A 13760-nucleotide genomic window follows, 5' to 3' on the forward strand; every position below is an offset into this window, starting at 1 on the left:
CTTAATATTGCCATGGGGGGGGGGGAATAATTTCAAATGATTCTTTTAGCTCTTTCCCCTTCTTCCTGTGCTGAAGTCACATTGCATCTTTCCACACATTATAAGAAAGAGAGATGGATGCAGTGGCTCGGTTGTCAGGTTGTATAAAGTCTGTTTTCTCCCCTCATCCACAATGTGGGGGCAGAATGATGGAACATTATTTTCAATGAATTAATGCAAAGGACAACAGATGCAGTGGCGTAGTGTGGGGGGTGCAGGGGGGGCCGGCCACACCGGGCGCAACATCTGGGGGTTAGGGTTAGGGGGCGCAAATCCACGGGTTAGGGGGTGCAAATCCACGGGTTAGAGGGTGCAAATTACTTGCCTTGCCCCGGGTGCTGACAACCCACGCTACGCCACTGAACAGATGGATTCTATATGCTTTGTTTGTTCATGCAAAAAGGTCCTTGTATACCTTCAGAGGTCATTTCATTACACTCATTATTTGGACAGCAAGGGTTCGATCTGCTATGGAGGAAGTGCCTCTGGATCCAATCCTATATTGGAATGGATCGAATCTAAAAGAGTGCTTTCCCCAATAGCAACCATATTCAGCCCTATGATCAGCAAAGGAGGCTCAGTTGGTGGTTGGTGGTGACCCACAGCCAGGCCTTCTTGGTGGTGGTCCCCAACTTTTGCAGTGCCCTCCCTCGTGAAGTGCTTCCATTTCCTTCAGTATTAACTTTTAGGAGAAATTTAAAAAGATTCCTGTTTACTCATGCATTTGATTATTAGTTAGAGAGTACCTAACTGATTTTAGGAGTTTTAAATTTTCTTTTTAGAAGGTTGTATTTAAACTGTTTTATAGCAGCTGTTTCTTTAGAACTGTTTTTAGAGGTTTTCATTGTATTGTTTGATGATCGCCATCCTGAGCTCATTTGGAGGAAGGTGCAGAATATAAGTTTAATAAATACATCAATAAATAATATTTAATCTTATCTTCTTAATACTTAATCACTGCTCAAGATAATCACTTCAGAGTCTTAGAAAAGGCTCTTAAGCATTATGTTTGAAGTGATAATCACTAGAAGAGGCAAAGGTAAAAAGGTATACAGTATTTAATTTGTGACATTTCTGAATAGCATCGGTAGTATTATCTAACAATAACACTGAGAATAATTTTTCTCCAGATAGAAACTTCCTCTGACAGGATAATTCTGTCTTCGTTTTAAGTGCACAAATATGCTCTGGAAGGGCACTTAGGAGCAGACACTAGGAAGTTTGATTTTAGGAGTTAAGGGTGGGTGGTAAAGTTTCTGTGTGTTGTTGATGTTTTTTATGGGGGCCCAGGCAACGATACTTTCTCTGTTTTCTGAAATGTAGGGGTTCCATTTCCCTCCTTTCCTTTTAACATGTAGATTCATGAGGAATCAAAGATGAATTTGGAACAGGAGAGGCCTTTTGTCTGCAGTGCCCCAGGCTGCTCACAGGTGAGTTGAATGGCTAGGAATACAAACCAAGTCTATAGCTGTAGCATAACATCTTCTGGTGTATTAACATGTATCTGGTCTTTTATACATTTATTACGGATTTTTAAAGGCTGTTTGATATTGCTTGGATATTTCGTTTTATATGGTGTTGTTATTGTATAAACCAGTGGTTCCCAACTGGTGCCCTGCGGGCCTCTGGGGGCCCGCCTAACCCACCCAGGGAGTCCATGGCACATATCCATCAACTGTCCAAGGCATCTCATTTTGGGGCACCATGCTAATGCAGGAGTACAGCCCAGAAGACATGCATCCTGGTTTTGTGCTGAGACATGTTGGAGGGTATGGTGACACCATTCACCTAACCAAACTGCCACAGAGATTCCAACATTTTCAAAAGCAATTGCTTGGCTTTTGAAAAACAGGAGGTCCGCAGTACTTAGCTAATTGGGAACCATTAATAGAAACTATATTTAGGATACTGTACCACCCCTCCCCCCAAGTCGGGACGTGGGTGGCGCTGTGGGTTAAACCACAGAACCTAGGACTTGCCGATCAGAAGGTCGGCGGTTCGAACCCCCGTAATGGGTTGAGTTCCCGTTGCTCGGTCCCTGCGCCTGCCAACCTAGCAGTTCAAAAGCACGTCAAAGTGCAAGTAGATAAATAGGTACCACTCCAGCGGGAAGGTAAATGGCGTTTCCGTGCGCTGCTCTGGTTCGCCAGAAGCGGCTTAGTCATGCTGGCCACATGACCAGCTGTATGCCGGCTCCCTCGGCATAAAGCGAGATGAGCACCGCAACCCCAGAGTCGGCCACGACTGGACCTAATGGTCAGGGGTCCCTTTACCTTTACCACCACCACCCCCAAGATCCTGTGGGAGAAAGGGCAAGATAGAAATAATAAATAAAGCCACATAACACAATTCTGTAGCTAAGCTATACAGCTGTCACTAGTCCAGTGAATATATGCTTTACATTTTGCGTATGTTTTTATTCTCTGCAAACTGCTTTGAGACCCAGATGAGATGAAAAGCAGAGCAAACCTTTTAATAAATAAGAAAAATAAAATAAAATAACTCCAGCCCTTTGGGGACATCTTGCGCAGTAATAACAAGTGGCTCCTGAAACAACATGTTACAGTGTGGAGTCATAATCTGGTTTCCCAAAATAATCTGCATTCTAATATTCATTGAGCTGTTTGGGGCTTTTCCTTCCCCTTAGGATTCTCCATGGCCTTACCATTATTATGGCAAACCTTGGCATTCCCATGGGTTTTATGTGCATTGATGGTAGCGTTTTGGCTGCTTTGATATCAACACTGAAATAGTACTATTAATATTTATGATGATATCTATAGACTATTGTCTGAGCACACCTTGAAAAGTATAGAGAAAGGGGAGGGAGAACCAAAAAATCCACTAACCACCAAAGCAGCCATCACTAGAGAAATACATTTGCGTGTGCCGTTATCCTTATAGAAAATAGGTTCTCTTAAATGATGGGTAAAGATTAATTTTACTCATTGAATCATTGGAGTCCACCCCTTCCCACATCCTTAACCGTGTTGTCGTAATGCCTGAACCAGTTACCTTAAGAACAAAAAGAATGTCCCTTGCCAGACATATATTCAGAAATGAAATCTTCCCTTCCTTTTGTGTTTGCTTGGCAGCGTTTTCCAACAGAAGATCACCTGATGATTCACAGGCACAAACATGAAATGACTTTGAAGTTTCCTTCACTGAAAACAGATAACATGTTATCAGGTAAGAAGATAGGAGTAGGAAAGGCAATCGGTTGTCAATTCTGATGCGGATAAGGATAAACATTCGTTTCGTGCCAAGGCTCCCCACCCCACCCCCGTTGCCCCATCTACCAGGAATAAGCAGACAAGACACATTAGAATTTGGGTCAAATAAGGCTACAGCTTTACTGATTACGGGTGTCAGAGGTTTGGCATAGGCACTGGGTATAACCATTGACTTCTGGAACCACCTGGGTCAACCTGAGAGCAGGGCCATCCTATGACCTACGTCAAATAGGAATGAGAGATCGCTGTCTTGAGGAGTAATGTGGTCCTAGCTCCCAGCTGAGCATCAGGATGGAAGCAATTCCTCTTGGATCCCTTTAACGGGATACTGTTTCCCTCGGAGGCGCAAGCAGAGGCTACAACCTCCCTTCCAGCCAAGGCTTACCTGAGCTGCCAAGTTGTAATGATTGCTATGAGGTAGGCAAAACTGCCAGACGACAAGCCAATTGGTCAGATGGGGGGGGGAAATTCCTGCTTGGCCTTGAAGACGGCAGCCAACGAGGTCCATAGCAAGGTCAAGGACAAACAAGAAAACCAATATACAAAGGGAGGGAGAGTGGGAGATCTGGTGAATAACTGGGTGCAAGGCCAGGGTGTGCTGCTTCTTCTTCCCCAGGAGCGGACCCAAGGGAAGCCTTCTGCTCCGTTAGGCCCGCCCCTTGGGAAAGGCCCACCTTCCAGCCTGCCTGCTATTGGTCAATTGCACAGGCAGGCTTGGATTTGAGGCTCCAGCAGGCGAGGCAGGTTAGCCCCAGTGTTCAGGACTCAGTGCTGGATCAACAATGAGGGGTGCTGGCCCACAATGCTGTCACACCTTGGATGGTAAATGGGCTTATGTTCATTTCATTGTTCAGTTATGTTCTCAAGATGCAAAAGGCAGACCACAGCCCATTCACATTTTCCCAACTGAGTGTATGATAAATTAAATACGCACAGTCCTGTTTGAGGAGTACTGTGGTGAGTCAAAAGTGTTGCTCCTGCCATGTGATGCTTAGTTGTGTGTTGTTTCTTCTAGTGTTTTGTTCTTTGACAGCACAAACTGGTACAGTGAGGAAGAAACCTGAACCATTTTCCTTGTTTTTTGCACAAATGTGCCTTTGCCATACATGCTTCATCCTCCAAGATACATAAATATGGGAAATTGTGCTGTTTTCTCCACTTTCTAATTTTCCAACCTTTGCATCTATGCTATCAAACAAACAAACAAAAAGTCAGAAACAAACTATGTGCAATTGAGCAATATATATAGCTTGCACCTTGTGGGGAAAAGCTGAGGAAGGGAAGGGAAGGAACATGATAGAGGTTTACAAAAGTATGTGTGATGTGGAGAAAGCAAATAGGGAGACGTTTTCCTTCCTCTTTCATAATACTAGAACATGGGGTTATCTAATGGAGCCAAAGGATGGGAGAGTCAGAACAGATGAAAGAAAGTGCTTCTTCTGTAACACAGGGTGTGGCTAAGTTATGCAAAATCAGGTGATGGCCAGCAACTTGGAGAACATTAAAAGGGAGTTAGGCTAAATTAGTGGAGGATAAGACTTTTTGTGGTTGATAGTCATTGTGGCTAAATAAAACCTTCAAGACTCGAGAAAGCAACATGCCTCTGGGTACCAATTGCTGCAAAAGGTCAGTAAGAGAGGACTGGTCTACCCATAGAAATCTGGTTGATCACTGTGGAAAACAGGATACAGTGGTGCCCCGCAAGACGAATGCCTCGCAAGACGGAAAACTCGCTAGACGAAAGAGTTTTCCGTTTTGGAGGTGCTTCGCAAAACGAATTTCCTATGGGCTTGCTTCGCAAGACGACAATGTCTTGCGAGTTCCTGCTGTGTTTTTTTCCTCCCCCCCTTTTTCTAAGCTGCTAAGCCGCTTATCAGCTGATCCGATCAGCAGATAAGCCACTAAAAGCCGCTAAAAGCCGCTAATAGCGCTAATAGCGCTAATCCGCTAATCCGTCAATGGGCTTGCTTCGCAAGACGAAAAAACCGCTAGACGAAGAGAATCACAGAACAGATTCTTTTCGTCTTGCGAGGCACCACTGTACCAAATTTTGTTCTTATCCAAAGGGGTCTTCTTATGTTACAGCTGTCTCTAATTGCCTTTCCCCATTTTTTGTATGGGAAGCAGAGGTTCTTTTTATTTTTTAAAAAACATATATTTTTATTGGCTTTTATAATTTTACGAAGCTAAAAATGAAAACAACAAGTAAGACGTAATAACAAAAAAGAAACTTCCCATATTCCTCATCCTCCCACCTCCCTAGCCCTCAGTGGTACAGTTAGATTACAGTGGAACCTCGGGTTGCGAACGTGATCCGTGCAGGAGGCACGTTCGCAACCTGCAGCGCCACATCTGTGCATGCACGAGATGCGATTCGGTCTTCTGTGCATGCGCAAAGCGCTGAAACCTAGAAATAACCCGTTCCAGTACTTCCGGGTTCACCATGGTCCGTAACCCGAAAACACGCAACCCACAGCATTCTTAGCCCGAGGTATGACTGTACAAGTCAGTTAAGAATTCTTAAGCTTAAGCTTATAGACTGGCTGATTCTGGAGAGCTCAGTGGGTTAGATCATGGTGCTAATAACGCCAAGATTGCAGATTCAATCCCCATACAGGACAGCTGCAAGTTCCTGCATTGCATGAAGTTGGACTAGATGATCCCCGCGGTCCCTTCCAACTCTACAATTCTATGATAGTTTCATTGTGCAATTTGGAGTAACCAGAAGGAGTTCAGGTGGAGTTTTGTGTATCCATTGTGTATCCATTGGAGATAAAGAAGAACTAGGTGGACAAGATTAGCCTTCGACTCTTTGGTAGGGCTCTTCTTACAAGGGATGCGACTTGTATACAGCAGGCACTCCCTCAATATATAACCCCCCTCCCAAAGCATGGTGGCTGAGGTCCAGCACTGAGGGCCTTCTGGCGGTTCCCTCACTGCGAGAAGCCAAGTTACAGGGAACCAGGCAGAGGGCCTTCTTGGTAGTGGCGCCCGCCCTGTGGAACGCCCACCCACCAGATGTCAAAGAGAAAAATAACTACTAATCTTTTAGAAGACATCTGAAGGCAGCCCTGTTTAGGGAAGCTTTTAATGTTTAATAGGTTATTGTATTTTAGTGTTTTGTTGGAAGCCGCCCGGAGTGGCTGGGGAAACCCAGCCAGATGGGCGGGGTATAAATAAATAATAATAACAATTATTATTATTATTATTATTATTATTATTATTATTATTATAGCAGGATGCAGTAGTGGGTAACTGGCCCTGCTCTCCCCCTCTGTACAGTTCTTAAAGGTGTGAAGGAATACCCAAATAAGGCTAAAGGGAACAAGGCGTTGAGGCTCATGGCTGCCCCAGCTTTTCCATCTTCCCGATGTCAACATTTGTTTGTAAAGAGCTCTGGTTCTTTCTTCCTTGGGTCTAACCTTGAACTAGGAGGGTGGAATCAGACCACTGAGAATGTCGAAAGCTGCTTCTAGGTAGACATTTCCGTGCACACTTCACACCAGACGTTTAAAGCACATTTATTCCACTTTAACGGCCAGGGCTTCCCCCAAAGAATTCTGGGAATTGTATGTCACCCCCTCACAAAAGCACCCTTAACAAACTACAGTTCCCATGATTATTTGAGGAAAACAATGTTGTTGAGATACATGGTGTGGATGGAACTCCTTCCGAGTCAACTTGCCATCCCTAACACCTGCTCCACAGGAATTCCTTTAAGTTCTGCGGAGAGAGGAGTTTTCTGAGGTGAAAAGAGAATCTCTGGGGGAACTGCCAGGGGTGGAGACTGTCCTCAAGAGCACATCTGTGAACATTTTGCATAGTTACATAGACACTTGTAAAAAACAACAACACACAAAACCCTAACTAGCAGAGGGAAAAGCTTGGAACCAGAAGCAATAAAAGTCCTTGAAACACTCTGTGTAACTGTTTATACTGCAGACAGTATGTAATCTCTGAGCCATGTCAGTGGCTTTTAAAAATCATTAACACTCACAGAATAATTCAGCAGAGTTTGGGAAGAAGTCTGCAGTGGGATAACAGTTTTCACAGACTCTCATACTGCCCTTCCTGAGTTGGATTGAGGCTCATCCGCTGAATTATAAAGGGATCTTTTGTATGTTTTCCCTCTTGTATTCCTTTCTGCTGGTTCTGTGTTTTCTCACTTCACCTGATGGATGTATTTTTCCTGGGTGCCGCATTTGTACAAAGTTATTCAAAGTAAGGGAGGATGAGGTGAAGTACATGTTACAGGATTGGCTTCAGGGAGATGATTCAGATTGCTCATCCCATTTAGGGAATCACCTCCTCTAATGTAAAATAAATGCTGCAAGTGTATTGCCAAAATGCCACGGGTGAATACACATCAGAAGGCGGAAATGTAATTGCGATAGGTATAATGTCTTAATGCATTTATCCCATAGGGCACCTGTTTTATGCAATGCTAAATGAGGTACTTTCCATTTATTTAAACAACACAAAGGCTAGGTTTGTAAGTGTGAGCCGGTTGAGAGTCACCCATTGGATGCGAGGGAAGAATTCAGACATTATTCTGGCCATTAACAGTGTCTCTCACACTGTAGTACAATGACAACAGTCCCCATATCAGTCACATTTCTGTCCACAATTTTAAAGCTTTCACAAAATTGAGTGCAATTTAAAATGTCAATAATTCCAGGATACAGTTGTTGTTTTTAATTTCAAATATTTTCAAGTTTGGCTTCTGACATTTGACTCTGAGGGACAGAAAAATATCTTCTCCCTCTCATGATGCTAGAACCCAGGCCATTGATTGAAGATGAACGGTGGAAGATTCGGACAAACAAAAGGACGTGCACTTCTTCACAAAGCACATGGCTAAACTACGGATTTTGTGACCAGATGAGGGACACCAACTTGAATGTCTTTAAAGCAGCCTTTCTCAACCTGTGGGTCCCCAGATGTTGTTGGACTACAACTCCCATCACCCCTAGCTAGCAAGGCCAGAGCTCAGGGATGATGGGAGTTGTAGTCCAACAACACCTGGGGACCCACAGGTTGAGAACTGCTGCTTTAAAGGGAGATTTGACAGATCCATAGAGCATAAGGCTATCGACAGCTGCTAGTCATGATGGCATGTTTTAACTCTATGCTACTGGGAACTGCAAGTGGAAGGAATGCTGTTGCCTTCATGCCCTGCTTGTGAGAACAGGATGCTGGAGTAGACAGACATTTGGTCTGACCCAGCAGTCATAGAATGATAGAATTGTAGAGTTGGAAAGGACCCCATGGGTCATCTAGTCTAACCCCCTGCAATGCAGGAATCTCAGCTAAAGCATCCATGACAGATGGCCACCAACTTCTGCTTAAAAACCTCCCAGGACGGAGAGTCTACAACCTCCCAAGGGAGACCGTCTGTTCCACTGTCTTCTTATGTGCTCTTCTTATAATAATAATAATAATTTATTATTTATACCCCGCCCATCTGGCTGAGTTTCCCCACCCACTCTGGGCGGCTCCCAATCGAGTGTTAAAAACAATACAGCAATACAGTTCTTACGATATATTTTTTTTAAAAAAAATCACACATCTCGATGATTTTTTTAAAAAGCAATAATGGCACCATACTCAGTACTTTTATGCTTTGTTTTTATCTAAAATCCTCACATTAAATATAATTGGAATTGTTGGACAAAAGTCAAACTAGGAGAATTTTTGCAAAAACACATTTGAACTATGACAGTTTGCTTGAGGATATTTTTTCCCCTCCAAGTTCAGCTCTAATCTTGTTTGTTAGTTATGCATAGAGCCATTGCTGAGTGATCAGTAAGCTTAGCCTACAGCATTGGATAAGACCCAAACTAGCACAAATCAGGTCTGGGGCATGAATGGTGTGAGCAGCTCAAAGGAAGAGTGGCAATATCTCTTCCCCCTTTCTTGCAGCACCTTGGCCTTTTCCTATAGGTCAGACTTTTTAAATGATGGCAATCACAGCCACTTACCCAGTCCCCAACCCCCACTACCTAAATAGATTTAGAATTTAGGCTGTAATCTTAGATACCTATTGGGACTGATCCCATTGGCCTCTGGAACTTTCTTCCAAATAAACATGTTTAGTTTTACACTGTATATTTCAAAAAAGAAGAAGAAAAAGTGTGTTTTAAGTGTGGAATAAGCCAATTACACTGAACCAGGTCATCCCTGTGGGATTGTACAGTATTTAGGAAACAAAGATACATTTGCTTGATCTAGTTTAACATCAGGTTAGTCAGCCTGTAATTTAGGATGCATCTATTTTTTCCCCTACTCTCATCTCATTAGTTTTTGCTCTGACAGAGATGCTGTTAGGGAAAAAAAAAACCTGTTTCATCACCCACCTAGCCCCTCAGGAAATCTAAATTCCTTAAAGTTAGATGGTTTATTCTAAGATTTTCTAATGAAAAAGAGAAATGATATATGAGTGGGAGAGACTTTCCCCTTTAGACGTGCTTTCCCATCAGGCATTCATCTTTTTCCACCCCCTTCCCTTCCTTGTTTTTCTGGCAAAGTTATTTCATGTCATCTGCATTTGAAAGGAATTGTAGCCATAGTTGCCCTATAGCAAACCCAGGTGCAGTATGCTTAAACTTCATTAAATTCCCCCACCCACCCCTTACTTTTTACATACATTAGCCATGTTCTTACCAGGGTGCAGTTTATTCCACACACACACACACACACACACACACACACACACACACACTGCTCCCAGTAATATGTGTTAAGATCAGATACTGGCAGAAGTGAACAGCAAGAAACCAGTGAAAAGCAGTTTCAAACAAAAAAAGGGGATGGGGAGGATTTTTCTTTACATAATCATGGCAAACAGGTATGTACTCTTCTATGAAAATACAACAACACAAAAAATAATAATAGGGGATGCGGGTGGCACTGTGGGTTAAACCACAGAGCCTACGACTTGCTCTGTGGTCGGCGGTTCGAATCCCTGCGACGGGGTGAGCTCCCGTTGCTCGGTCCCTGCTCCTGCCGACCTAGCAGTTCGAAAGCATGTCAAAGTGCAAGTAGATAAATAGGTACCACTCCGGCAGGAAGGTAAACGGTGTTTCCCTGCGCTGCTCTGGTTCGCCAGAAGTGGCTTAGTCATGCTGGCCACATGACCTGGAAGCTGTACACCGGCTCCCTCGGCCAATAAAGTGAGATGAGCGCCGCAACCCCAGAGTCGGCCACGACTGGACCTAATGGTCAGGGGTCCCTTTACCAATAATAATAATAATAATAATAATAATAATAATAATATTTATGCTCCACCCATCTGGCTGGGATGGAGCAGCCTTCCCTCAGACTCCTAGAAGGTTCAAGCTCCAATTCACATTAACCTTGACCATTGTACTTGAGTGAAGTTGATGGGAGTTGTAGTCCAAAACATATGGGTGCTCCCAGTGCCAGAATCCTGCTTCCTCTGGCCATCCCTTTGCCATAGCCTGGAACTCCCACATGAGCCAAGCCCCTCAAAAAGGGCTTAAGGGCTTTTTCACTCTGTGTGAATAATAGCTCTGGCGGAAGCTTTCCTTTAGGCACTTCAATGGTTCATAACCATTTCCCTGTGTCTTGGCTTCTGCGGCAGAACTGCATCGTAAAGGAAAGTGCCATGCCAAACCTACTCCTACTGTTGACACTGCAGGGGAGATTGTCACAGAGTCCTTTGCCTTTGTTTCAGCTTGGAAGAATGAGTGCCTAATAGACTCTGAGCGTAGGTGGGCTTTAGATCAGAAGTTGTGCTAGGGACCAGAAGGTAAAAAACATGGATTTAATCAGGGCCTCCCATTGTCTGTCTAGCCGGGAAGCATGAACCACAAGGATTGGGCCTATCAAACTGTAAATGGCCCTGGCACTACCAGTTGCACCAATGACATGAAAACTCATCACCGATTACCCACATTCCATGTGATGATGGCTCCTAGGCAGTGCAACAGGGAGGAAGAATGCCTTCTACCAACAGGCTGGTGGTTTTGTTCTTGTTTTGGTAGCATCCCCATGACAACTGTATCCTTAGCACTTTGGGTTCCTGGGACTATTTAGCTTAGGAATAGGAAACCTGGTGAGCACCAACATGACCAGCGGTCAGAGATAATGGGAGTTGTAGTCCATCAGTATATGGAGGGCAAAAGGTTCCCTATCTCTGAATAAGGTTACCCTGCTAGGAAACAAGATGACAAGACTATGTTAGCCTTCATGCTCACTGGTCAATCTGGTGCACAGCTGAGGAGTCTTCAGATGCTTAGCTTCATGAGTAGAAACTTTCTCTTTCAGCTGGGACCATGTTATCCACCCACAACAGTATAAAACATTCCAGAAATGTTAAATGCAGATACATATTACACACCCCTTCAACTGGCACTGTCAGGGCCTTAATCCCTTAAGATCATGATTGTAAACAACAGGTAAAAATAAAGTTCATTCAAGTTGGCTATGGGTTTTAGTGTATTTTTGGTTAACTCTGCAGTAAGGCAATTCTGCTACATGCAATCTAATCCTTCCATGCTCGTGTTTTCTGGGGTATTAAGGCAACCCCCCACAACCCACCAGCTGCCCGGGACACAGATTGTCTAATACACTTGAGTAATGATGTGACAAGTCGGTGGAAATAAAAACTTTGTCAAAATAAAAAAGGAAAAGAAAGTGAGAGAGATCTGAACCCCTCTGTGGTGTGATAGGCAGCCTTTGTTTCAGCACTCGTATTGCTCCTAGTTCTCTGATTTTGTTATCATTGCATGGAAGTAAAACATGGCTAATATATAACTTCACTGAAGCGCTCCAGCTGAACAAGCCAAATTCCTGTTATTAAATGTACAGCAGACTAAACAGTTTTGTTAAATATCAGGCATCAAATTACACCCTTTGGATCTCTGCTTGTCACATATCCACACTGTAGATTAATCACATTTGTTATGGTTTAGTTTGAAAGACTTTGATTTTTTAAAAAGAAGAAGAAGAAAATCTATAGCTATTCTCTGAAGCTGTTTGTTATTGCTAAGCAATACCATTTTTTAAAAATGGTCTGACAAATAATATTTAAAAACCTGTATTTTGTTTAACAAGTCTGATGTATGATTGAAATAATACAGTTCCTTTCCGCTTTTTAAGGATCCGTTAAGTTTAGAGTTCCTTCATAGAAGCAAACATCTTTAAGTTAGAGTCCGTCTTGAAAAACGTTGCATGCTGTGGTTCACTTTTTAATATATGCATATAAAATTGTGCTATTCTTTACAAAGTTAGGGAAGTCTCTTGTTTTCTATAAAAGGCTCTGGGACCACTCAAACAATCTACAGCCGTAGGTGTTTCCTGAAAGCCTTTGGTGGTGTTAAACACTGTACAGCACTCTTTCGTTCAGGACAAAATTGCTCAAATAACTCAGAACGTAGAATGAAACCCCCCACCCCACCCCACCCTATTGTTGCAATCAGCTCCTTTTGTTCTTTAATGTTCATTAAAAATACTAGAGCAGCTGAATGAATAGCAGGCAGAGGGTGTGATATTTTATTGGTTGCAGTGGTCCCAGATAAATTATCCTAACTGATCAAGTTGCATTGGCTTCACACACGTTAAGAGCAAACTGGGCATAAGAAAAGGAGATACGTAGGTATTACAGGAGGTTCATTGACACTTATGGACTCTCACCGGCAAGCTGTCATTCTCTATATAAATTTTATTATTAGGTGTTTTTTTAAAAAATTGTGGTTTTAACATTTGTTCATCCTCCTCTATTTCACCAGTTCCTTAGTTTAATAGACTAACACGCCAACGTGGGGATACAGGGCATAGCCCGTAAATGGCTGTGCTCTTTTATCTCTGGTCGGGGACAGAGGGTGGCGCTAGGGAGGGAGATGTCATCGCGCCACTCCTTGGTGTGTGGAGTGCCGCAGGGCGCAATCCTCTCCCTGATGCTTTTTAACATCTTTCTGCGCCCCCTTGCCCAGATTGTCTGGAGCTTTGGGCTGGGCTGTCACCAATATGCTGATGACACTCAGCTCTATCTGCTGATGGATGGCCATGTATAAGACGCCCCCTATTTTGGGGGACTCAGATTTAAGAAAATCCACCCTCGGCACTATCCGTGTATGAGACACCCCCTAATTCTGGACATTATTTTTAAGGGGAAAAACCTAGTCTTATACACGGGAAAATATGGTAGTTATGATAGGAAAGATGCAAACTCTTTTCTTCTCCATAATGCTATGTACACACACAGAACAAAAAGTCACCCATGTGAAATAAACCTAACCTAGCTGCTCCTGCTCTTATTTCCCATGCTATATTAGCTAAGTACAGCCCCACAGCACTGCTTTGGAGAGCCAGGATGTGGTCGTTTGAGAGAATATTTAATCCTTTCTTCTAATGCTCCTTTCTCCAGTGTAAAACACCCTCTGTGCTAGTGTGTGTGTGTGTGTGTGTGTGTGTGAGAGAGAGAGAGAGAGAGAGAGAGAGAGAGAGAGAGAGATGAGTAAACAT

At 43.3% G+C, this 13760-nt stretch overlaps 1 protein-coding gene across 7 annotated transcripts in view; it reads left to right on the plus strand.

Moving 5' to 3' along the window:
- Positions 1-13760, plus strand: part of CREB5 (cAMP responsive element binding protein 5) — a 271299-nt gene that overhangs the window by 63832 nt on the left and 193707 nt on the right. For 6 of the 7 annotated variants that reach the window (XM_083468354.1, XM_083468356.1, XM_083468358.1 and 3 more), the window contains exons 3-4: positions 1398-1469; positions 3135-3228. In XM_083468354.1, coding sequence (XP_083324480.1) covers positions 1416-1469; positions 3135-3228 — 148 coding nt within the window. In that variant the 5' untranslated portion in view covers positions 1398-1415. Of the gene's footprint in view, positions 1-1397; positions 1470-3134; positions 3229-13760 lie in introns of those variants that run through there. The other variant, XM_083468360.1, reaches the window with a different exon arrangement.

The sequence above is a fragment of the Podarcis liolepis genome, assembly GCF_965112155.1.
Source record: "Podarcis liolepis genome assembly, chromosome: 12".
In the NCBI taxonomy this organism is placed as follows: domain Eukaryota; kingdom Metazoa; phylum Chordata; class Lepidosauria; order Squamata; family Lacertidae; genus Podarcis; species Podarcis liolepis.